Source organism: Narcine bancroftii, chromosome 2 (assembly GCF_036971445.1).
Source record: "Narcine bancroftii isolate sNarBan1 chromosome 2, sNarBan1.hap1, whole genome shotgun sequence".
In the NCBI taxonomy this organism is placed as follows: Eukaryota; Metazoa; Chordata; class Chondrichthyes; order Torpediniformes; family Narcinidae; genus Narcine; species Narcine bancroftii.
The window spans coordinates 184,704,808-184,731,513 of record NC_091470.1 but is presented as its reverse complement, the minus strand read 5'-3'; the positions used below and the strand labels follow the sequence as shown (position 1 = coordinate 184,731,513).

General features: G+C 51.1%; 1 protein-coding gene across 1 annotated transcript in view; it reads right to left on the bottom strand.

Annotated features, from left to right (window-relative positions):
* The window catches only part of LOC138754754 (regulator of G-protein signaling 3-like), a 125,038-nt gene that overhangs the window by 71,884 nt on the left and 26,448 nt on the right, over window positions 1-26,706 (bottom strand). Inside the window, exon 2 of the mRNA XM_069919539.1 lies at window positions 11,135-11,635. Within this exon, the coding sequence (XP_069775640.1) occupies window positions 11,135-11,635 (501 nt within the window). The remainder of the gene's footprint in view (window positions 1-11,134; window positions 11,636-26,706) is intronic.

Sequence of the window (26,706 nt, the reverse complement as noted above, 5' to 3'; positions counted from 1 at the left end):
TCTGTCTGTGTTAATCCTGTCAGTTTCTGATCACACAGGTCTGTCTGCATTAACCCCGTCAGTACCTGGGTACACAGGGCTATCTGTGTTAACCCCATCAGAATCTTGGCATACAAGTCTGTCGTAATTAACCCCGTCAGTACCTGAGCACACACGTCTGCAGGCGTTAACCCTGTCAGTACATGGCCGCACAGGACTGTCTGCTTTAAACTGTTCAGTACCTGATCACACAGGTCTGTCTGTATTAACCCCGATAGTACCTGGGCACACAGGTCTGTCAGTTTTAACCCCGTCAGAACCTGGGTACACAGGTCTGTCTGCGTTAAACCTGTCAGTATCAGGGCACACAGGTATATCTGTGTTAATTCCGTCAGGACATGGGCACAAAGGTCTGTCTGCGTTAACCCCGTCAGCACCTGAGCACACAGGTCTGTCTGCGTTAACACCGTCAGTACCTGGGCACAAAGGATTGTCTGTGTTAACTCTGTCAGTACCAGATCACACGGGTCTCCCTGCATTAACCCCGTCAGTATCAGGGCACACAGGTCTATCTGTGTTAACTACGTCAGTACATGGGCACAAAGGTCTGTCTGCGTTAACCCCGTCAGTACCTGAGCACACAGGTCTGTCTGCGTTAACACCGTCAGTACCTGGGCACACAGGTCTGTCGCGTTAATCCCGTCAGTACCTGAGTACACAGGTCTGTCTGCGTGAACACCGTCAGTACCTGGCCACACAGGTCTGTCGCGTTAATCCCGTCAGTACCTGATCACACAGGTCTGTCTGCATTAACTCCCTCAGTACCTGAGCACACATATCTGTGTCCAATTACCCTGTCAGTACCTGGGGACAGATGTCTGTCTGTGTTAATCCTGTCAGTACCTGATCACACAGGTCTGTCTGAATTAACCCCGTCAGTTTCTGGTCACACAGGTCTGTCTGCGTTAACTGCGTCAGCACCTGAGCACACAGGTCTGTCTGTGTTAATCCGGTCAGTATCTGGGCACACAGGTCTGTCTGCATTAACCCCGTCAGTACCGCAGCACACAGGTCTGTCTGTGTTAACCCCGTCAGTACCTGAGCACACACGTCTGCAGGCGTTAACCCTGTCAGTACCTGGCCCCACAGGACTGTCTGCGATAAACTGGTCAGTACCTGATCACACAGGTCTGTCTGTATTAACCCCGATAGTACCTGGGCACGCAGGTCTGTCAGTTTTAACCCCGTCAGTACCTGGGCACACAGGTCTGTCTGCGTTAAACCTATCAGTACCTGATCACACAGGTCTGTCTGCATTCACCCCGTCAGTACCTGGGTACACAGGGCTATCTGTGTTAACCCCATTAGTAACTTGGCATACAAGTCTGTCGGAATTAACCACGTCAGTACATGAGCACACATGTCTGTCTGCATTAACCCTGTCAGTACCTGGGCACACAGGTCTGTCTGCATTAACCCCGTCAGTACCTGGACACACTCAAGTCTGTCGGCGTTAACCCCGTCAGTAACTGAGCACACATGTCTGTCTGCATTAACCCCGTCAGTACCTGCACACACACAGTTCTATCTGCGTTAACCCTGTCAGTACGTGGGCACAGAGGCCCGTCTGCATTAAACCTGTCAGTATCTGGTCACACAGGTCAGTCTGCATTAACGCCCTCAGTACCTGGGCACACAGATCTGTCTGCTCTTATCCTGTCAGTACCTGGGCACACAGGTCTATCTGTGTTAACCCCTTCAGTACGTGGGCACACAAGGTTGTCTGCATTAACCCCGTCAGTTTCTGGTCACACAGGTCTGTCTGCCTTAACTGCGTCAGTACCTGGGCACACAGGTCTGTGTGTATTAACGCCGTCTGTCTGTGTTATCCCGGTCAGTATCTGGGCACACAGGTCTACCTGTGTTAACCCCGGCAGTACTTGGGCACACAGGTCTGTCTGCATTAACCCCGTCAGTACCGCAGCATACAGGTCTGTCTGTGTTAACCCCGTCAGTACCTGAGCACACACGTCTGCAGGCGTTAACCCTGTCAGTACATGGCCGCACAGGACTGTCTGCTTTAAACTGTTCAGTACCTGATCACACAGGTCTGTCTGTATTAACCCCGATAGTACCTGGGCACACAGGTCTGTCAGTTTTAACCCCGTCAGAACCTGGGTACACAGGTCTGTCTGCGTTAAACCTGTCAGTATCAGGGCACACAGGTATATCTGTGTTAATTCCGTCAGGACATGGGCACAAAGGTCTGTCTGCGTTAACCCCGTCAGCACCTGAGCACACAGGTCTGTCTGCGTTAACACCGTCAGTACCTGGGCACAAAGGATTGTCTGTGTTAACTCTGTCAGTACCTGATCACACGGGTCTCTCTGCATTAACCCCGTCAGTATCAGGGCACACAGGTCTATCTGTGTTAACTACGTCAGTACATGGGCACAAAGGTCTGTCTGCGTTAACCCCGTCAGTACCTGAGCACACAGGTCTGTCTGCGTTAACACCGTCAGTACCTGGGCACACAGGTCTGTCGCGTTAATCCCGTCAGTACCTGAGTACACAGGTCTGTCTGCGTGAACACCGTCAGTACCTGGCCACACAGGTCTGTCGCGTTAATCCCGTCAGTACCTGATCACACAGGTCTGTCTGCATTAACTCCCTCAGTACCTGAGCACACATATCTGTGTCCAATTACCCTGTCAGTACCTGGGGACAGATGTCTGTCTGTGTTAATCCTGTCAGTACCTGATCACACAGGTCTGTCTGAATTAACCCCGTCAGTTTCTGGTCACACAGGTCTGTCTGCGTTAACTGCGTCAGCACCTGAGCACACAGGTCTGTCTGTGTTAATCCGGTCAGTATCTGGGCACACAGGTCTGTCTGCATTAACCCCGTCAGTACCGCAGCACACAGGTCTGTCTGTGTTAACCCCGTCAGTACCTGAGCACACACGTCTGCAGGCGTTAACCCTGTCAGTACCTGGCCCCACAGGACTGTCTGCGATAAACTGGTCAGTACCTGATCACACAGGTCTGTCTGTATTAACCCCGATAGTACCTGGGCACGCAGGTCTGTCAGTTTTAACCCCGTCAGTACCTGGGCACACAGGTCTGTCTGCGTTAAACCTGTCAGTACCTGGGCACACAGGTCTGTGTGTATTAACGCCGTCAATACCTGGGCACAGGTCTGTCTGTGTTAAACCTATCAGTACCTGATCACACAGGTCTGTCTGCATTCACCCCGTCAGTACCTGGGTACACAGGGCTATCTGTGTTAACCCCATTAGTAACTTGGCATACAAGTCTGTCGGAATTAACCACGTCAGTACATGAGCACACATGTCTGTCTGCATTAACCCTGTCAGTACCTGGGCACACAGGTCTGTCTGCATTAACCCCGTCAGTACCTGGACACACTCAAGTCTGTCGGCGTTAACCCCGTCAGTAACTGAGCACACATGTCTGTCTGCATTAACCCCGTCAGTACCTGCACACACACAGTTCTATCTGCGTTAACCCTGTCAGTACGTGGGCACAGAGGCCCGTCTGCATTAAACCTGTCAGTATCTGGTCACACAGGTCAGTCTGCATTAACGCCCTCAGTACCTGGGCACACAGATCTGTCTGCTCTTATCCTGTCAGTACCTGGGCACACAGGTCTATCTGTGTTAACCCCTTCAGTACGTGGGCACACAAGGTTGTCTGCATTAACCCCGTCAGTTTCTGGTCACACAGGTCTGTCTGCCTTAACTGCGTCAGTACCTGGGCACACAGGTCTGTGTGTATTAACGCCGTCTGTCTGTGTTATCCCGGTCAGTATCTGGGCACACAGGTCTACCTGTGTTAACCCCGGCAGTACTTGGGCACACAGGTCTGTCTGCATTAACCCCGTCAGTACCGCAGCATACAGGTCTGTCTGTGTTAACCCCGTCAGTACCTGAGCACACACGTCTGCAGGCGTTAACCCTGTCAGTACCTGGCCCCACAGGACTGTCTGCGTTAAACTGTTCAGTACCTGATCACACAGGTCTGTCTGTATTAACCCCGATAGTACCTGGGCACACAGGTCTGTCGGTTGTAACCCCGTCAGTACCTGGGCACACAGGTCTGTCTGCGTTAAACCTGTCAGTACCTGGGCACACAGGTCTGTGTGTATTAACGCCGTCAATACCTGGGCACACAGGTCTGTCTGTGTTAAACCTATCAGTACCTGATCACACAGGTCTGTCTGCATTAACCCCATCAGTACCTGGGTACACAGGGCTATCTGTGTTAACCCCATCAGTATCTTGGCATACAAGTCTGTCGGAATTAACCCTGTCAGTACATGAGCACACATGTCTGTCTGCATTAACCCCATCAGTACCTGGGCACACAGGTCTGTCTGCATTAACCCCGTCAGTACTTGGACACACTCATGTCTATCTGCGTGATTCCTGTCAGTACGTGGGCATACAGGTCTGTCTGCTTTATACCTGTCAGTATCTGGTCACACAGGTCTGTCTGCGTTTACCCTGTCAGTACCTGATCACACAGGTCTGTCTGCATTAACCCCGTCAGTACCTGGGCACACAGGTCTGTCTGCATTAACCCCGTCAGTACCTGGGCACACAGGTCTATCTGTGTTAACCCCGTCAGTACGTGGATACACAGGTCTGTCTGCGTTAACCCCGTCAGTACCTGAGCACACAGGTCTGTCTGTGTTAACCCCGTCAGTACCTGAGCACACACGTCTGCAGGCGTTAACCCTGTCAGTACCTGGTCGCACAGGACTGTCTGCGTTAAACTGTTCAGTACCTGATCACACAGGTCTGTCTGTATTAACCCCGATAGTATCAGGGCACACAGGTCTATCTGTGTTAAGTCCGTCAGTACATGGGCACAAAGGTCTGTCTGCGTTAACACCGTCAGTACCTGGGCACACGGGTCTGTCGCGTTAATCCCGTCAGTACCTGAGCACACAGGTCTGTCTGCGTGAACACCGTCAGTACCTGGGCACACAGGTCTGTCTGTGTTAAACCTCTCAGTACCTGAACACACAGGTATGTCTGCCTTAACGCCGTCAGTACCTGGGCACACAGGTCTGTCTGCATTAACTCCCTCAGTACCTGAGCACACTAATCTGTGTCCATTTACCCTGTCAGTACCTGGGGACAGATGTCTGTCTGTGTTAATCCTGTCAGTACCTGATCACACAGGTCTGTCTGAATTAACCCCGTCAGTTTCTGGTCACACAGGTCTGTCTGCGTTAACTGCGTCAGCACCTGAGCATACATGTCTGTCTGTGTTAATCCGGTCAGTATCTGGGCACACAGGTCTATCTGTGTTAACCCCGGCAGTACCTGAGCACACAGGTCTGTCTGCATTAACCCCGTCAGTACCTGGCCCCACAGGACTGTCTGCGTTAAACTGTTCAGTAGCTGATCTAACAGGTCTGTCTGCATTAACTCCCTCAGTACCTGGGCACACATATCTGTGTCCATTAACCCAATCAGTATCTGGCCACAGAGGTCTATCTGTGTTAACCCCTTCAGTACGTGGGCACACAGGTCTATCTGTGTTAACCCCATCAGTACCTGAGCACACGGGTCTGTCTACGTTAACATCGTCAGTACGTAGGCACACAGGTCTGTCTGTGTTAACCCTGTCAGTACCTGGGCATACAGGTCTGTCTGTGTTAACACCATCAGTACCTGGGCACACAGAACTGTCTGTGTTAACTCTGTCAGTACCTGAGCACAGAGGTCTGTCGCCTTAATCCCATCAGTACCTGTGCACACAGGTCTGTCTGCGTGAGCACCGTCAGCACCCGGGCCAACAGGTCTGTCTGTGTTAAACCTGTCAGTAGCTGAACACACAGGTATGTCTGCCTTAACCCCATCAGTATCTTGGCATACAAGTCTGTCGGAATTAACCCCGTCAGTACATGAGCACACATTTCTGTCTGCATTAACCCCGTCAGTACCTGGGCACACAGGTCTGTCTGCATTAACCCCTTCAGTACCTGGACATACACAGGTCTATCTGCGTGAACCCTGTCAGTACGTGGGCAAACAGGTCTGTCTGCGTTAACCCCGTCAGTACCTGAGCACACAGTTCTGTCTGCGTGAACACCGTCAGTACCTGGGCTCACAGGTCTGTCTGTGTTAACTCTGTCAGTACATGAGTACACAGGTCTGTCGCGTTAATCCCGTCAGTACCTGAGCACACAGGTCTGTCTTCGTGAACACCATCAGTACCTGGGAACACAGGTGTGTCTGTGTTAATCCTGTCAGTACCTGATCACACAGGTCTGTCTGCAGTAACCCCGTCAGTACCTGGGCACACAGGGCTATCTGTTGTAACCCCATCAATATCTTGGCATAAAAGTCTGTCGGCGTTAACCCCGTCAGTAACTGAGCACACTTGTCTGTCTGCATTAACCCCATCAGTACCTGGACACACACAGTTCTATCTGCGTTAACCCTGTCAGTACGTGGGCACAGAGGCCCGTCTGCATTAAACCTGTCAGTATCTGGTCACACAGGTCCGTCTGCGTTAACCCTGTCAGTACCTGATCACACTGGTCTGTCTGCATTAACGCCCTCAGTACCTGGGCACACAGGTCTGTCTGCACTTATCCTGTCAGTACCTGGGCACACAAGTCTGTCTGTGTTAAACCCGTCAGTATCTGGGCACACAGGTCTATCTGTGTTAACCCCTTCAGTACGTGGGCACACAAGTCTGTCTGCATTAACCCCGTCAGTTTCTGGTCACACAGGTCTGTCTGCCTTTACTGCGTCAGTACCTGAGCACACAGGTCTGTCTGTGTTAACCCGGTCAGTATCTGGGCACACAGGTCTATCTGTGTTAACCCCGGCAGTACTTGGGCACACAGGTCTGTCTGCATTAACCCCGTCAGTACCGCAGCACACAGGTCTGTCTCTGTTAACCCCGTCAGTACCTGAGCACACAGGTCTGTCTGCATTAACCCCGTCAGTACCTGGGCACACAGAACTGTCTGTGTTAACTCTGTCAGTACCTGAGCACAGAGGTCTGTCGCCTTAATCCCATCAGTACCTGTGCACACAGGTCTGTCTGCGTGAGCACCGTCAGCACCCGGGCCAACAGGTCTGTCTGTGTTAAACCTGTCAGTAGCTGAACACACAGGTATGTCTGCCTTAACCCCATCAGTATCTTGGCATACAAGTCTGTCGGAATTAACCCCGTCAGTACATGAGCACACATTTCTGTCTGCATTAACCCCGTCAGTACCTGGGCACACAGGTCTGTCTGCATTAACCCCTTCAGTACCTGGACATACACAGGTCTATCTGCGTGAACCCTGTCAGTACGTGGGCAAACAGGTCTGTCTGCGTTAACCCCGTCAGTACCTGAGCACACAGTTCTGTCTGCGTGAACACCGTCAGTACCTGGGCTCACAGGTCTGTCTGTGTTAACTCTGTCAGTACATGAGTACACAGGTCTGTCGCGTTAATCCCGTCAGTACCTGAGCACACAGGTCTGTCTTCGTGAACACCATCAGTACCTGGGAACACAGGTGTGTCTGTGTTAATCCTGTCAGTACCTGATCACACAGGTCTGTCTGCAGTAACCCCGTCAGTACCTGGGCACACAGGGCTATCTGTTGTAACCCCATCAATATCTTGGCATAAAAGTCTGTCGGCGTTAACCCCGTCAGTAACTGAGCACACTTGTCTGTCTGCATTAACCCCATCAGTACCTGGACACACACAGTTCTATCTGCGTTAACCCTGTCAGTACGTGGGCACAGAGGCCCGTCTGCATTAAACCTGTCAGTATCTGGTCACACAGGTCCGTCTGCGTTAACCCTGTCAGTACCTGATCACACTGGTCTGTCTGCATTAACGCCCTCAGTACCTGGGCACACAGGTCTGTCTGCACTTATCCTGTCAGTACCTGGGCACACAAGTCTGTCTGTGTTAAACCCGTCAGTATCTGGGCACACAGGTCTATCTGTGTTAACCCCTTCAGTACGTGGGCACACAAGTCTGTCTGCATTAACCCCGTCAGTTTCTGGTCACACAGGTCTGTCTGCCTTTACTGCGTCAGTACCTGAGCACACAGGTCTGTCTGTGTTAACCCGGTCAGTATCTGGGCACACAGGTCTATCTGTGTTAACCCCGGCAGTACTTGGGCACACAGGTCTGTCTGCATTAACCCCGTCAGTACCGCAGCACACAGGTCTGTCTCTGTTAACCCCGTCAGTACCTGAGCACACACGTCTGCAGGCGTTAACCCTGTCAGTACCTGGCCCCACAGGACTGTCTGCGTTAAACTGTTCAGTACCTGATCACACAGGTCTGTCTGTATTAACCCCGATAGTACCTGGGCACACAGGTCTGTCTGTGTTAACCCGGTCAGTATCTGGGCACACAGGTCTATCTGTGTTAACCCCGGCAGTACTTGGGCACACAGGTCCGTCTGCATTAACCCCGTCAGTACCGCAGCACACAGGTCTGTCTCTGTTAACCCCGTCAGTACCTGAGCACACACGTCTGCAGGCGTTAACCCTGTCAGTACCTGGCCCCACAGGACTGTCTGCGTTAAACTGTTCAGTACCTGATCACACAGGTCTGTCTGTATTAACCCCGATAGTACCTGGGCACCCAGGTCTGTCTGCGTTAAACCTGTCAGTACCTGGGCACACAGGTCTGTGTGTATTAACGCCGTCAATACCTGGGCACACAGGTCTGTCTGTGTTAAACCTATCAGTACCTGATCACACAGGTCTGTCTGCATTAACCCCGTCAGTACCTGGGTACACAGGGCTATCTGTGTTAACCCCATCAGTATCTTGGCATACAAGTCTGTCGGAATTAACCCCGTCAGTACATGAGCACACATGTCTGTCTGCATTAACCCCGTCAGTACCTGGGCACACAGGTCTGTCTGCATTAACCCCGTCAGTACCTGGACACACTCATGTCTATCTGCGTGAACCCTGTCAGTACTTGGGCATACAGGTCTGTCTGCGTTTACCCTGTCAGTACCTGATCACACAGGTCTGTCTGCATTAACCCCGTCAGTACCTGGGCACACAGGTCTGTCTGCATTAACACCGTCAGTACCTGGGCACACAGGACTATCTTTGTTAACTCTGTCAGTACCTGAGTACGCAGGTCTGTTGCGTTAATCCCGTCAGTACCTGAGCACACAGGTTGACTGCGTGAACACCGTCAGTACCTGGGCACTCAGGTCTGTCTGCATTAACCCCGTCAGTACCTGGACAAACACAGTTCTATCTGCGTTAACCCTGTCAGTACGTGGGCACACAGGTCTGTCTGCATTAACGCCGTCAGTACCTGGGCACACAGGTCTGTCTGCACTTACCCTGTCAGTACCTGGGCACACAGGACTGTCTGTGTTAAACCCGTCAGTTTCTTGTCACACAGGTCTGTCTGCGTTAACCCTGTCAGTACCTGATCACACAGGTCTGTCTGCATTAACTCCGTCAGTACCTGGGCACACAGGTCTGTCTGCACTTACCCTGTCAGTACCTGGGCACACAGGACTGTCTGTGTTAAATCCGTCAGTTTCTGGTCACACAGGTCTGTCTGCATTAACCGCGTCAGTACCTGAGCACACAGGTCTGTCTGTGTTAATCCGGTCAGTATCTGGGCATACAGGTCTATCTGTGTTAACCCCTTCAGTAGGTGGGCACACAGGTCTGTCTGCATTAACTCCGTCAGTACCGCAGCACACAGGTCTGTCTGTGACAACCCCGTCAGTACCTAGGCACACAGGAGACTCTGCATTAACCCTGTCAGTACCGGGGCACACAAGCCACTCTTCGTTAACCCTGTCAGTACCGGGGCACACAGGTCTGTCTGTGTTAACCCTGTCAGTACCTGTGCACACAAGTCTGTCTGTGTTAACCCATTCGGTACCTGAGCACACAGGTCTGTCTGCATTAACCCCGTCAGTACCTAGGCACACAGGTCTGTCTGTGTTATGCCTGTCAGTACCTGATCACACAGGTCTGTCTGTATTAACCCCGTTAGTACCTGGGCACACAGGTCTGTCTGCGTTAATCCTGTCAGTACCTGAGCACACAGTTTTGTCCGCATTAACCCCATCAGTATCTGGACACACAGGTCTATCTGTGTTAACCCTGTCAGTACCTGATCACACAGACCTGTCTACATTAATCCCGTCAGTACCTGGGCACACAGGTCTATCTGTGTTATACCTCGTCAGTATCTGGGCACATGGGTCTCTCTGCATTAACCCCATTAGTACCTGGGCATACAGATCTGTTTGTGTTATCCCTGTCAGTACCTGATCACACAAGTTTGTCTGCATTAGCTCTGTCTATACCTGATCATACTGGTCTGTCTGCTTTAACCCCGTCAGTACCTAGGTATACAGGTGTGCTCTGGCACTGAGACCACAAGGTAGGGAACAGATCCACGTTGTCTGGCTCTCCCCAGGTCTAGTGTGGCTGTCAGATGAGGAGCTCCTAGCAGGACTGGTTTGGGGTTTTGTGGAGGGTGGGGGTGCCGTGACAAATCCTGGTGGTGCCGGTACTGTCGGCATGTTCAGGAGACAATGACGGCATGATCGGGAGTCAGTGAGGTAAAGGATGGCACAATTCCCTCTGCACCGCACCTCCCTTGGTCCTGCCCCTCCCTCATCCCTCCCTCAGCACCACCTTTCCTCTCCCTCCCCTCACATCCTCCTACTGCACTACCCCTCCCTCTCCCACCCCTCAGAACTGCCCCTCCCTTACCTCCACTCAACACTACCCCTCCCTCAGAGTAAGAAAGGAGATGGGGAGGGGAGGGAGCAATGGGGGGTGGAGGGGAAGGAGTGGGGGGTGGTAGGTAGGGAGGGAAGGGGAGAGGAGAGGAGGGAGGAGAGGGTGAGAGGACGGGAAGGGGAGAAGGAGTGGGAGAGACTGAGGGGGATTGGGTGGGGAGAGGAGGGGAGTGGGAAGGGTGGGAAGAGAGGAGTGAGGAGAGGGAGTGGGGAGGGGAGAGAAGAGTGGAGGGGAGGGAGGGAAGAGGAGATGAAGAGAAGGGGAGGGGGTGTGTAGGAGGGGGTGGGAGAAGGGAGGGAGGGAAGGGAAGAGGGGAGGGTATGGGGAGGGGAAGAGAGAGGAGGGCTGTGTTCAAGACTACCTTGCGGGATCCGGTGAAGAAGGAGCGGAGATGCTGCTTGGCCGCCGCCACTCTGCCCACCTCCCGCTCCTTGCGCAGTGTTTTTGGTGACGGCAGGCTCCAGCCACTCTCCGCCTTGCTGCCGAGCCGGTGGATGGAAGGGTCGGGCCTCATCTCCCCACTGTCCCAGGCCAGGTTGCCGTCGCTGCAGGTCCGCCACATGGCTGCGTCACTGACACCCAGGCGGCCTACCTCCTCCTTTGCCTCCTCGCTCCCCGGGCACCCGCCGCCCTGCCCGGTGTCCGAGCCCTGGCTCTGGGACGCCAGCTGGTGCAGAGTATCCACACTCAAGCTGTACTCCCGCTGGATCCGCACCTCCGGGATCGCCATGGTCCTCCCCATCGCCTCCGATGACTGTCTGCACAGTCGGGATGGCCGGCAGGGCCGTGGGGAGGCCAGGAAGTCCACTAGGCTGCCCTCTGAGCCCACCTTTTGCAGGGTCCCTCCCTCATGTCTCAGCATCTGCAAGGGGGAGAGAGAAAGTGAGGGAGATGGTCACCTCCAGGATGGAATGGAGAGAGTTGATAGATATGGTAGGGAGTGGAGGGGGGGGAGAGATGGGATGAGGAGGGTAGAGGGGGGTGAGGAGGGCAGAGAGCGGAGAGGGAGGATGAGGAGGAGAGAGGGGGATGAGGAGGGGAGAGAGAGGGAGGAGGAGGAGGAGGAGGAGAGGGGAGGAGGAGGAGGGAATGAGGAGGGGAGAGAGGGATGAGGAGGGGTCAGGGAGGTGGGGAGGGGTCAGGGGAGTGAGGAGGGGTGTGGATATGTGGGAGAGAGGAAATGGAAATGAGGGGAAGGTGAGAGAGGGGATATGGGGGAGTGGGGAGAAGGGCAAGAGGGGAGGGGAGAGGTGATGCAGAGGGGAGAGAGGGGTTGGTGGGAGGGAGAGGAGAGGGGACAAAAAAGTGGGATGGATAGGAGGGGGAAGGGAGGTTAAGGAGGAGAGCAGGAGGGGAGGGGAAGAGAAGGAAGGGAGGGGAAGAAGGAGAGGGGAGAGGGGTCAGAGGGGAGGCTAGAGGGGTTAGGGATGGTTGGAAAGAGGATGGAGGGGATGAGGAGGGTAGAGTTGGGAAGTGAGTTGGAAGGGAAGGTTGAGAACCTCTGCTCGAGACCCAATTGTTACCGAAATATTTTGCTGGAGAAAAAATGTTCTGAAACCGTGCACTTAACGAGTCAATTAAGGTCAATTAAAACAGGGGGTTCTCAAACTTTTTTATTTCCACCCACATCCCACCTTAAGCAATCCCTTTCTAATCACAGAGCAGAGGGAAAACTTATATGAGTGGAAAGAAAAAGTTTGAAAACCACTGATTTAGATTGTAAGACTTTAGGAAATAGGAGCAAGAGTCAACCATCCGGCCCATCGATTCTGCTCCGCCGTTCAATGCGAACATGGCTGATCTGATGATGGGCTCATCTCCATCCCCATATCCCTTAATTTCCCTACTAAGTAAAAATCTGTGCAACCTCGTCTTAAACACATTTACTGAGGTCATCTCCACTGCTTCAATGGGCAGTGAATTCCACACTTTTCGCCTCCCCCCCACCCCCACCCTCTGGGTAGAGCAGTTCCTCCTCATCTCCATCCTGAATCTACTCCCCTGGATCTGGAGGCGATGACCCCTGGTACTGGTCTCCCCACCCCCACACCACACCCCCCCACCACCAATGAGAACAACTTAGCCACATCAATGTCTTTTCTAATTTCTATCAGATCCCCTCTCATTTTTCTAAATACCAGAGACTACAGAATGAATGGGTTTGTGGCCAGGTTGGGAGATGGGGTGGAGGAGCAGGGTGGTGGTGGGAGGGAGGGGAGCTGCGGAAGGATTTCGACAAATTAGGAGAATGGGCAGAGTAGTGACAATGTTGGAAATAAATGGCCAGACTATTTTCTACATTGGGAGAAAATTAAAGATAGCCATTTGCGGAGGGACCTGGGAGTCCTCATGTAGGGACTGCCTGAAAATTGGTGGTGAAGAAGGAAAATGTAATGCTGGCATTCCTCATTGAGGGCTCAGTAGGGGAGATGGGCAAGAACGTCAAATTCCTGGGTATCAACGTCTCCGAGGATCTGTCCTGAAGCCTCCATGTCGACGTGATCGCGAAGGCTCACCAGTGGCTAGACTTTGAGAGGTCTCAGGGGAGATTTGAAATGTCACCGAAGGCTCTCATAAACTTGACAGGTGGACCGCGGAGAGCATTCTGGCCTGGTAGGGAGGTGGCAACTCTCAGGGCAGGAATAAACCCCAGAGGGTCGTTAACCCAGCCTGTGACATCACAGGTACCAGCCTCCACTCCATCGAGAACATCGACATGAGGTAGTGTCTTAAAAAAGTAGCCTCTATCCTCAAAAGACCCCCACCACCCAGGCCACGCCCTCTTCACACTGCTACCATCAGGGAAAAAGGTCCAGGAGCTTAAAGACGAGCTCTCAGCAGCACAAGGACGGCTTCTTCCCCTCTGCCATCAGATTCCTGAACGATCAATGAGCCAAAGACACTGCCTGACTTTTCATGCATTAAAAAAAATATAGTAATGTTGTAATATGAATATTTGCCCTGTGACGCTGCCTCAAAACACCAAATTTCATGACTTGTTCATGACGATAAATTCTGATTCTGATTCTAGAGCAGGGATGTGATGTTGAGGCTTTACAAGGCACTGGTGAGACCTCACGTGGAGTTTTGTGCTGCCATCAGGAAAGAGGTGTCGGGGCCATAAGACTCGCACCACCAGGTTCAGGAACAGCTGCTCCCCCTCCACCATCAGCCTCCTGAACGACAAACTCAATCAGGGCCTCTTAATTGTGCACTTTATTGAGTTTCTTTGCTCTCCCTGCATTGCACAGTCTGTTTATTTACATTCGTTATCTGCTTACATTTCTTTATATGTTTACCTGTAAACACTGTATACAGTTTAGGTTTTGCACTACTACTCAGTGGTAATTCTGCCGTGCCTGTGGGAAAAAGGAATCTCAGGGTTGCACGTGACGTCATGTACGTTCTCTGACCCCGGAAATCGAAAATCTGAATCTCCTTTCTTCTCAAGGACTGAATGAATCCCAGAATCGTCCAAATGGACTGTTCACACTTCTGATATCCCTCTCTTGCAGCATCCCCATGTCGAAGCCAGACCCCACATGCGAATTTTAACACTGATCCACGAGGCAACCTCCCAGAAGCAAACACCATTGGAGCCGACTTGCTTGACTTTTCCAGCTCTTCTGCGGAGCATCTGGTTAGTTATGCGCCATCTGTGATAGCTCGGGATTCTCCGCTGCGGTGCGTTGGCGTACAAGGACGGGGTGGGGAGGTGGGGAGCCTCGTGGAGACGTTTGGAACGCTGAAGGACCTGGACAGAGTCGATGGGGCAAGGCAGTTTCCCACGGCAGGGGGAGTGTGTACTGTGAAAACCGACCATTTACAACATAAATAGACTTTGCTTATTATAAAATCAACTGCTTACTTGTCGTAAATGTGAAATACACTCTATATCCCGTACATTGTTGTGTTGATGCATGTTCCATTGTAACATAAACTCTGTTGACAGCATTAATATATCCGAGATCAATTACTGCATTAATATGACTTGTTTGGTGTATCCACAGCAGGATTCAATATCGCTGGCTCTCCACTTCACTCTGGATCACCTCGTACACGGCCGCTCCTCGTCGATGACAGCTCAGCCTTCAATGCCAGTATTCCCTCAGCACTGGCCAAGAAGCTACGAACTCTGGGCCTTCTGCAGCTGGGATCTTTCACTTGCTGACCGGATGACCCCTGTCATCACGAATCGGAAACAACGTCTCCTCCTCGCTGATCATCCACACGGGCGCACCCAAAGGATGCTTCTCTTGTTATGCCCCCACGACCGTGTGGCCAGGCTACAATTCCAGTGCCTTCTACCCAATTGCCGATGACACCACAGCGGTAGGCAGGATCACCAAAGGAAACGGGGGGGGGGGGGTGTGCAGGAGGGAGACGGATCAGCTTGTTGGACGGCATCGCGACAGCCACCTTGCGCTCAATGTCTGCAGAACCAAGGAGATGGTTGCGGACTTCAGGAGGGGGTTGGGAGATGGGGGAAACACGACCCCAGTCCTCATTGAGGGCTTGGCAGTGGAGAGGGTCAAGAACTTCAGATTCTTGGGGTGGTGGTGGGGAGGGGGGGAGGTTAATGTCTCCGAGAATCTGTCCTGGAGCCCCCGCGTCGATGCATTCACAAAAGAGGCCCACCAGTGGCTGGACTTTGTGAGGGGGTCCAAGGGAATTATGAGAGTTTTTGGTGACCTACCAAAGCTCTTCAGATCCTCGGAGATGTTGCCGCCCAGGAGGTTCTGGATCCTCTCCACTACTGAGCCCTCGATGAGGACTGGATTGTGTTAATATAATATCTCTTACAAGGACATCAAATGGAACACCCAAATGTGCTGGAGAAAGTCAGCAGGTCCCACAGAATCTACAGGGAGCAAAAGATAACCAACGATTCCAGGCCTTCCTCCCTCCTCGCCTCCTCCACCTCCCACCTCTTTATTCAGACGTCTGCTGCAGCGCTCCCTCTGTTGAGCCCTATCGACAGCATCCTGGCTGGCTGCATCACAGTACAGGTACGGTAATCACAGGGGAATGGATCGGAGGTCAATCCACAGGACCGTAAGAGTGGTGGGGAGGATCGCTGGGGTCCCCCTTGCCAGCCAACCCCCCCCCATCGAAATGATTGCTGTCTGAAGAGGGCGAGGAAAGTCTTTGAGGACCCCCTTCCGCCCTACATGCAGCATCTTCCAGCTGCCCCCATCGGAGAAGAGATCCAGGAGGATCAGAGCCAGCACCACCAGGCTGAGGAGCGGCTTCTTCCCGCGGGCAGTGAGAACGCTGAACGATCACTGTTCACACCCACCCTCTGACATTAGTATGGCCACAATATTTTTTCATTTAATTTAATAGATAAAATACCTTATCCTTCAGTTATTTGCACGTGCGTTCTGTCTGGCTGTGTGTTTTGCACCGAAGACTGGAGAACGCTGTTTCGTGCTGTCAGCTGACAACAAACCCGACTGGATGTGACTCAGTCTGGGCTGCGATTTCGTGCACAGGGGCTAAACACCAGCATGGTCCTGACTCAGGGCACGAGAGCGCCAAGACATGGGAGGCTAATATTCAAACGCGATAGATGCTGATGCCAATGAGCACCTGTCTCCAGGCCTGGCACGGTGCCAGCATCTCGCTGCCACTCATTAGCCAAACACCACCACTCTGATATTAACCAGCAGGGCGCTGCGGTTTATCACCAGCTTGTAATTGGATCAGAAGAATGTTTGCACATCGGGATATCGAGTAAATGAAATGTTTACAATTCAATTTCCTTGCTGTTCAATTCCTGGTCAATCTGTTAAACACACCCTTTCAGTCCCAACACTCTCTAACTTAGTCCACTGCTCTACTCGTTGTACATCCAGGCTACAATCCCATTGCTGTCTACCGGTTTGCCGATGACCCCACAGTTGTCGGCAGAATCAAAAACAGCAACGAGGAAACGTACAGGAGGGAGATGGATCAGATCGTTGGATGGTGTTGCAACAACAACCTCGCGCTCAAGGTCAGCAAAACCAAGGAGATGATTGTGGAGGGAGTTAGGGGAACACAACCCAGTCCTCATCAAGAGGTCAGTAGTGGAGAGGGTCCAGAACTTAAAATTCCTGGGTGTCAGCATCTCCGAGGATCTATCCTGAAGCCTCCACGTTGATGCAATCATGAAGAAGGCCTGCCAGTGGCTATACTTTGTGAGGTGTCTGAGGAGATTCGGTACGTCATCGAAGACTCTCGTAAACTTCGACAGGTGGACTACAGAGAGCATTCTGGCTGGTTGCATCACTGCCTGGTACAGAGGCGCCAACTCTCAGGACCAGAAGAAACTCCAGAGGGTTGTTAACTCGGCCTGCGACATCACGGGCACCAAACTTCACTCCGTCGAGGACATCGACATGAGGCGGTGCCTTAAAAATGCAGCCTCTATCCTCAGAGACCGCCCCCCCCCCCCCCCCCCCACCATCCAGGTCGTGCCCTCTTCACTCTGCCACCATCGGGAGCCTGAAGACGAGCACTCAGCGGCACAAGGACAGCTTCTTCCCCTCTGCCATCCGATTCCCGAACGATCAATGAACCACAGACCCTGCCTGACTTTTCGTGCACTATATGTTAGTTCTTGTAGTGTCGTAAGATGGTTATAATATGAAAATTTCCCCTGTGATGCTGCTGCGAAACATTGAATTCTGTGACTTGTTCATGACAATGAATTCTCACTCTGAACTGTGGAAAATATTATCGCACTTGGCCCCCTCACCATCAGATTCAGGAATAGCTATCCCTCCACTGTCAGACTCCTCAACAGTCGACTCAGAGACTCATTTAAGGACCCTTACTTTCCTCGTTCATTATTACAGAATTTCACTGTCAGTTTGACTACAGTTTGAATGGCCAGTTATTAGAAATTCTCCCTGGCCTGCAGGAAAGAGAATCTCAGGATTGTATGTGATGTCATTTTAATAGACATACAGCAACGTTCTTCCGGCCCATGAGCCTGTGCCACCCAGTTGCACCAAATTGACCTCCAACTTACCCCCCCCCCCCCCACCGGTATGTTTTTGAAGGGTGGGAGGAAACCAGAGGAAACCCGCGCGGACGCGGGGAGATGCAAGGACTCCTTAGCACTGGATTTGAACCCCTCAGTTGCAGGCACCGTAACAGTGCTGCGCTCACTGCTCCGCTCACTGTTCTGCCCCTTTGCACAGTTAGTTTTTTCCATACTGCTTTCTTCCTTCTTTCTTCCTGCCGCGCCCCGCGGAAGAAAGGAATCTTAGGGCTGTATGTGATGTCATGTACATACTGGGACAATAAATCTCTCACAATGACATTGCGATGTTGGGACCTGGAAGGGTTCTCCCAGCAATTTAAACTTGCTCATGCTCTCTACCTCAGACTCCTAAACAGAGACTCCACTGGTCAGAGACTCATTTAACCATATAACGATTACAGCACAGAAACAGGCCAGTTCGGCCCTTCTAGTACATACCTAACACCTTCTCCCACCTTGTCCCAATGACCCACACCCACCCCATAACCATCCATACCCCTCTCATCCATATACCTTAAATATTAAAAATCGAGCCCACGTCTACCACTTTGGCCAGAAGCTCATTTCCGCCTGTAAAGAAATTTCCCCTTCATTCTCAATCCACGTCCCCTTGTTTGAATCTCCCCCACTCTCAATGGATAAAGTCTGTCCACGTTGACCCTATCTGTCCCCCTCAGAATTTTAAATACAGTACAACTCCCATTATCTGAAATGGTCGGGACCGGGCCTAGTTTGGATAAACAGTTTGTTCAGAGAACTGGTCATTTAAAAAAAATAGCCCAGTAGCAACAGCAAAATCACTTGTAACAGGGTTTAAACATCAACAGACGACAAGTGAAGGCTTTTTAAACCATTAGAATAATGTTTAATTCTCATCTGGAAAAAAACCCGCTGGCTGCCGCCGATCACTGACACTTCCCTACCCAAGGCCCCGCTCGTGCTAGGAGCCCGAGAGTCCGAACCTGCCCTTGAGCCCAAGCATCGCTGCCGGTGCTGGGAGCCCGTGGCCCTTTGCGACCACCCGCCAAGAGCCCTAGGTTTCCGCTGCTTCTGCCGCCGGGGCCAGTTTGGCTCCAAAACCCTTTGAGAATTTCTGATTTGTTTCGGATAATCCTCATTTATGAAATTTTAAAAAAAATTTTGGATAACTGAGGATTTGGGAGAATCCAATTCCGGATAATCGGAGTTGTATTGTACCTCTATCAAATCACCCCTCCATCTTCTATCCTCCAGGGAATAAAGTCCCAGCCTGGTCAACCTTTCCCTAATAATCAAACTCTGAAATCCAGGCAACGTTCTTGCAAGTCTCCTCTGCACTCTCTCTATTCTGTTTATATGCTTCCTATAATTCGGCAACCAAAGTTGCAGACAATATTCCAAATTTGGCCTCACCAATGCCTTATACAACTGCAACATGACATTCCAACTCCTGTATTCAATACTTTGATTTCTGAAGGCCAACATACCAAATGCCTTCTTCACCACCCTATCTACATGTGACTCTACTTTGCACTAGGTATTAGTGAATTTTTTTTTCTGTATTTGCAGAAACGTTGGTTTACTCTTTGGTGTAAGCAGAAGGGTCCGCACAAGAGGGGCGTTTGACAGCCTTTGGCCTGTACACATTGGAATTTAGTAGAATGAGGGGAGATCTTGTTGAAACATTTTGAACGTTGAAAGTTGCCAGAACGATAGGCTTTTAATTGTTTAAAACTGTACCATGTTACTTGGGCCCATGTACAGAGCTCGTACTAGGGGAGGGATCTGGGTGTAAGCACCTTTACTAGGGGATTCCAAGGGTTGGGGACACTCGGTGCTTTTAAACCGCCGCACCTGGTGTGTTTAATGGATCCAAGGTGCTGCCAGCACCTTTCATCTTGCGGGGGGTTGCCCCATTAAATCGGCAACCTGGCGATTTAAGGGGAATCCTGCCCTTCCCCCCCTGCGTTGACATGGTGAGTGACACGCCATGCATTTACTGGATGAGATGAAGTAAAAGATTTTAACCTTCCTCTTCCTGGGAAGCACATTTCACCCACGTTATAATGTCCCCTTTCCTGACCTGCACTGCTTGGTTCCTCCTCTATGCTCGAACTTGGCGCCTATGTGCTGCACACATCACCGGAATAAGCGGGCCGGCCATTTCCATTTGCAAGCTGCCAGCGGAAGAGACCTGGGTAAGTTTAACTGGGTCTCCCTGATGACCTCCGAGGTAGGGAATGGACCCGGTGGGATTTGGACCATGCTGACCGGGTCGGACCCCATTCAAGCTGCTGCGTGAGTAGGGCACTATCTGGGCAAGTCACCCGGTTAACCCCATTTTTCACAGCAGCTTGAAAGCGCCTACTGTCACCACAGTCAGCAAAACCAACGAGATGGCTGTGGGCTTCAGGGGGAAACCAGGAGAATGCGAACCAGTCCTCATCAAGGCGGGGTCAGCAGTGGAGAGAGTCAGTGGCTTAAAGTTCCTGGGAGTCAGCATCTCCAAAGATCTGTCTTGGAGCCTCCAGGTCGATACAATCACAAAAAGAAGGCCCACCAGTGGCTATACTTCATTAGGAGATTCGGTGCATTACCAAAGACTCTCTAAAGGTTCTACAGAACATTCCAGCTGGTTGCATCAGCATCACTGTCCAGTGTGGATGCGCCAGCGCTCATTGTTATATAGTTAAGATAATGTGAACTATTTTGTAACTGTGTAAGAATACACCCTTCTCACTGTAGTAACACCACTGTGGGGCATATGCATATGAATGTGCGTGAACATTTTCCTGAGATGGTGGAAGACATCAGTAAGCAAGATCTCTTCTGTAATTTGAATCTTGCATCTCTAAGTTATTTAAGAAGCCTCCCAAGAGACAGAACCCTCAGGGCAAGAGAAAAAACTCCAGGGGGTTGCTAATTCAGCCTGTGAGATCACAGGCCACCAGACATCAATCCATCGAGGACATCTACATGAAGCGGTGTCTTAAGAAAGCAGCCTCTATCCTCAAGGACCCTCCCCACCTCCACCACCACCTCTTCACTCTGCTACCAGCGGGGAAAAGGTCCAGAAGCCTGAAGACAAGGACCCAGCGGCGCAAGAATGGCTTCCTCCCCACCGCCATCAGGTTCCTGAGTGGACAGAAGGGCCATAAGCGTGGCCTTCACTTCGATCCTTCCTCTGGGCCTATTCTTCATTTATCCTGTCAGGCGGTGTCTACAAACGCTTGCACTGCGACGCTGCGTGGACAATGAATCCGATTCCAATTCAGGGTCAGTGAGGTGAAAGAGAATGTGTCAGGTCTCTGCTAATGAACACCCAGCTCCAGCTGTTAAAAAAGGAGGGCAGCTTTAATGAAGTCTAGCCGGACCGCTTCAAATCTCCCGAGAGTTGAGCAGGCCCCATCAATCACTTGACACAATAACCTTGTGTCTGTGTGTCGCTTTTTGCAGCCTATCGTTCCCAGACTCTGCTCCTGCTCTCTGTCCCTTGAGCTGCGGGCTATTTTCAAATATACCCGTGTAAAAGTCAGATTTCAGATTTATTATCCCAGTACGTACATGACATCACACGCAATTCCTTTGTCCTGCAGGCGCGGCAGAATCACCACTAATTGGTAGCACCGAAAAATAAACCGGACACGGTGTAAACAAATAAAGAACTGTGAACAGATACCAAATGTAAACAAACTGACTATGCAACGCAGAAGGAACAACAAAGAAAATCAATCAAGTGTACAAGTCTGTCGTTGAGGAGTCTGATGGTGGAGGGGGAGCAGCTGTTCCTGAACCTGGCGAGTCTTGTGACCCCTATCCCTCTTTCCTGCCGGCAGCCGTGAGAACAGAGCACGTGCTGGGTAGTGAGGGTTTTTGATGATGGCTGCTGCTCTCCGACAGCAGCATTCCCTGCAGATGTTCTCGATGGGTGGGGAGGGGGTTTTGCCTGGGACGTCCTGGGCTGTGTCCACTGCCTTTTAGGGGTATTGGTGTTCCCATTGTAGACCGGGTTGCAGCCGGGCAGCACACTTTCCACTGCACCTCTGTAAAATTTGCCAGGGTTTCTGGCATCGTACTGAATTTCCGCAAACTCCTGAGGAAGTAAAGGCGCTGACGGGCTTCCTTCATGATGCCATTGGTGTTCTGGGTCCAGGACAGATCCTCCGACATGGTGGCTCCCAAGAACTCACCCTTCTCCACCTCCGATCCCCCAGTGATCACTGGATTGTGCACCTCTGGCTTTCGATAGTGTGTAATGGTCGACCTCCTTATTTTTGGCCAGGCTCCCCCCCACCCCCCCCACCGCTCATCCAAGCACCTGACACCTCGAACAAAGGCTTACCACCCAGTCCCAATTGGCTGCCTGCTCATCTGAACTCCTGATGCCTTCAACGACGCAGGTACTTGCCAAGGTCAAAAGTAGTATCCATGAATTAGTCAACCCCATAAATTTAAAGTTAGAAAATGGTCCACAAAACTTTCTCTCCCTATCTCTCTCTCCCTTTTTCCCCCTTGCTCCATCTCTCTCTCTCCATCTCTTTCTTTTTCTCTCTCTCCATCTCTCCCCTCTTTCTCTCTCCCTCTCTCTCCCTCTCCCTCTCTCTCTTCCCCCTCACTCTCCCCCTCTCCCCCTCACACTTCCTCTTTCCCTCTCTCACTCTCTCTCTCTCTCTCTCTCTCTCTCTCTCAACCCCAACCCCAGCTGTTCCGTCCCAGCGTGGGGCTTGTTCCAGTTGATCACCCCCTTGCTCACATTTGGGAAACGACAATTCCAGGTCGGTCAAACCAAAGAACACGGAGAATGAGGAGGCCGTCCGGCTCCCCCCCTCCCTGCCAAGGCTGTAGCCCTATTCCACGAGATCGCGGATGATCCAATCCTGCCTTCAGCTCTGTTTTCCCAAAAGAAGACAAATCACAGGAGCAGAATGAGGCTATTCAACACTGCTTCACCATTCAATTTGTTTTTATTGAGAGCCCAATAGAAGCTGATTCCGACCATTTAAACCCATGCTGCCCGATTATATCTAAATTAACCTACAACTCCCATATGTTTTGGAATGTGGGAGGAAACTTGAGAACATACAAATTCCTCACAGGCAGCATCGGATTTGACCCAGGTCTCCACTCTACACCGTGTCCCCTTGTCCAGATCATTTAAGTATGTCATGGTCATTCTCATCAACCTCCTCTGGTACTTCTCCAACACCAGCGGAGAACATCCTTCCTTAGATAGTGACACAAAACTTCTGAAATCCAATTACTTCCCAGTTCAGAAAAGATTTACCAGGATGTTGTCCGGACTCCAGGAACTGAGTTACAGGGAAAGGTTAAACAGGTCAGGACTTTATTCCTTGAAGAACGAGGGGACATTTGATAGAGGTTTGCAAAATTATGAGAGACATATAGAGAGTAAATGTCAGTCGGTTTTTACCACTAAGGTTCAGTGGACATAAAAACCAGAGGACACGGGTTAAGGTTGAAAGGGGAAAATTTTAAAGGGAACATGAGTGGTTTTCAAATTTAGGAACCACCATTCTGCACATGACAAAGATTTATTTTTAAACTTACCATAAATATTTGTGTATATTGCAACATCCCCCTCCATTTTTGAAGGGAAAAATTTTACCCCCATGTATAATACGAACCCCCTCTCCTCTCCTGCCTGAGTCACGCTAGCGTCTCTCCCTTCTCGCTCGCCCAAGTCACGCTGCCGTCTCTCTGCCCGCCCGAGTTGTGCTGCCGTCTCTCCACCCGCCTGAGTCGCGCTGCCATCTCTCCGCCTGCCTCCCCCCCCAGTTGGCCTGCCGTCAATGTAGGCGGCTGCCGATAATCTTACTTATCGTTAAAACTGGCATAATTTTTTTTAAATTTACTCCCGTGTATAATGTGACCCCCCCCCCCTACTTTGAGCTTGAATTTTGGTACAAATTTATTTTGCATTATACTCAAATATTTACGGTAAATACCGCATGTTAACAGGCCCACAAACCCCTGCCGCCCTAATCCACCCACGCGTCCCATTCAACCGACTAACCCCATACGTCTGAACGTGGGAGGAAATTGGGGCACCCAGAAGAAATTCCATGCAGGGAGGGGAGAAACGGACAAATTCCTGGCGAACAGCAGCGGATTCAATCCCAACTCACTGGCACTATGGTAGCTGGGCGCTGACCACTACGCCAGTCCCCATTTGCACAGTGTGGCCGGTAAATGACATTTGTGCAGGGAAGGTGCGCCAGGCCTTCTCACCCAGCAGGGCTCCACTGTCCAGAGCTACTGTGGGGAGTCAATATGAGGGTCTCATGCAGTATAATGTTCGGATGCCCATGGGTTGCAGACAGAGCATATGTAGAAAGGTTGTTTCCCACGGTGGGAGAGTCAAGGACAAGAGGATTGAAGGGTGTCCGTTTAGGACAGAAACGCAGAGGAATTTCTTCAGCCAGAGGGCAGTGAAGCTGTGGAATTTGTGGCCACGGGTGGAGGCCGGGTTGTTGGGCATGTTTTAAGGTGGAGATTAATAGGTTCTTGATTAGCCGGGGGCATCAAAGGTTGTGGGGAGAAGGGCGGGCAGCGGGCCTTCCCTTGTCTCAGAATGTTACTCTCGCGGCACGTCACGAGCGTTTCCACCTCTTCTCCGTCGGGCGCCTCCTCGTTGTTGCTGATGAGGCCGGCAGCCGGTTGCGAACACTGTTGGAACTGGATGGGGTGATGGAGTTGAGGGTCAGCAGCGTGAACAGAAGTGGGCAGAGCGCGCAGCCCTGAGGAGCGCCAGTACTCTTTAACTTAAAGTCATCTGAAGGAAATGTGTAATATTACATTTTCTGTCTCATTACGTTCCAAAAAAAGGATCTTGAATCAGTCTTCTGAACCCCAAGCAGTACAGTCTAAGAGCCGTCAAACATCCCTTCATTCCAGAAATCATTCTCATGAATCCTCCCTGAACCCTCTCCAATGCCAGCACAAACCTTCTCAAACAAGGAGCCCAAAACTGTACCCCACACCCCAACATTTTTAAAAACGAAATGAAGATTTTGTTACTTGGAGTAGTCAACTTCCCCCTCCATCGAGCCCCTGTCCCAGACACACTTTTAGGAATTGGTAAAAAACACAATGCTGGAGAAACTCAGCAGACAATCACCGAACTGTGGGTGACCACCTGTCCGCACACCTGCCCTGCCTCCTGCAGGGGGTGACCCACTGTACCTGCTGGGGAGGTTGGCTCCGCCCACTCCCCATCAATCACTGGCCCCATCACGCCATCCCTGGGGCAGGAGTGGAGCACCTGGAGCCAGGAGGGACACTAAACCTTGTATGCAGGTTTTAAGCTAATTACAGCCTTCATAGTTCGAGCTTGTTGTTCGCTCTGCAGTTAGTCACAGCCCTTTATATCACAAAGTAAAAACTCATAACCAAAATGTTTCAAGCTTAAGCCCTTTGTCAATGCCTTCTCTACATCGGAGACACTGGGCGCAGATGGGGAGAGAGACCTCCCAGAGGCCAGCTAGTTCTGTGCCCCACACTCGTCTGCCCATGGCCTTGGGTATGATCCTGCTGAGCCCACCCACAAAATTGGAGGAACCACCCCCGATTTTCCTGTCCAGGTGCTCTCTGGCTAGGTGGCATCCACATTGACTTTTCTGGCTTCTGCATATACCCCCCTTCCCTTCCCCCTCTCCGGTTCTCCTCCAACCCTTCACCCAGCCGTCCTTCCTCCCCTTGATTGTTGCAGTCCCCTTCTCCATCTATCACCTTTGCGACCACCCCTTCCTCTCCACTTCCCCTGTTTACTCGGACGCCTGTCAACGTTTTTCCGTACCTTGATGAAGGGCTCGACCTTTGCTGCATAGAGAACCATGTTTGACCTGCTGAGTTTCTCCAGCAATGTGTGTTTTTACTTCAACCCCAGTGTCTACAGATGTTTGTGTTTTATTCCTCATTCAAGGCATTGGCGAGGTCAAATTTGGAATATTGTGTGCAGGTCTGGTCTCCAAATTATAGGAAGGATATCAATAAGGTAGAGAGGGTTCAGAGAAAGTGTTGCCTGGATTACAGTATCTAGAATACGGAGAAAGATTGAGTAGACTGGGTCTTTATTCATTGGAGCGTAGAAGGTTGAGGGGGGATTTGATAGAGGTGTATAAAATTATGAGGGGGATAAACAGAGTACATGTGAATAGACTCTTCCCCTTGAGAGTAGGAGAGATTGGAACGAGGAGTCATAAGTTAAGGGTTAGGGGGCCAAATGTTAGAAGTAACATGAGAGAAAGCTTCTTCACTCAGAGAGTGGTGGCTGAGTGGAATGACCTTCCAGAAGAGGTGGTCGCAGCCATTTAAGAGGAGGTTGGATGAGTGCATGGATGTGAGAGGGTTGGAGGGTTAGGAGCAGGGAGCAGGTAGGTGGGACTAGTGGAGTTTCACTTAAATTGGTGCGGACTAGAGGGGCCGAGAAGGCCTGTTTCCGTACTGTAATCGTTATATGGGCATATGTCCTAATCCATTCATTCCAGGAAGAATTCTCATGAATCTTCTCTGAACCCTTGTCAATACCAGCACAACCTTTCTTGAACAGCACTGCCATTCATTTTGATTGTCTACTTAGTACCTGTACCTTCCTTTTCCCCAAACCACCCACCCCCCCCACCCTAACCCTTAACTTATGATTCCAGTCTCTGAGAGAATTTTTTTCTCATATCAGTTCTAAAAGACTTATCCTCACATAATCATTTCAACATTTAAAAATATAAATAAAATTTGCCTGGATTAGTCAACTTCCCCCTTGGTCGAGAACTTAGTCCCAAATACACTTTGATGAACTAGTGAAAATGCTGATTTCCTGCATGTTACTTGTGAGAATCCTTCAATTTGATTGGCTGTTCGAGCAGTTTGATGACATCGTTTTGGCTGGGCTCCCAATAGTGCAC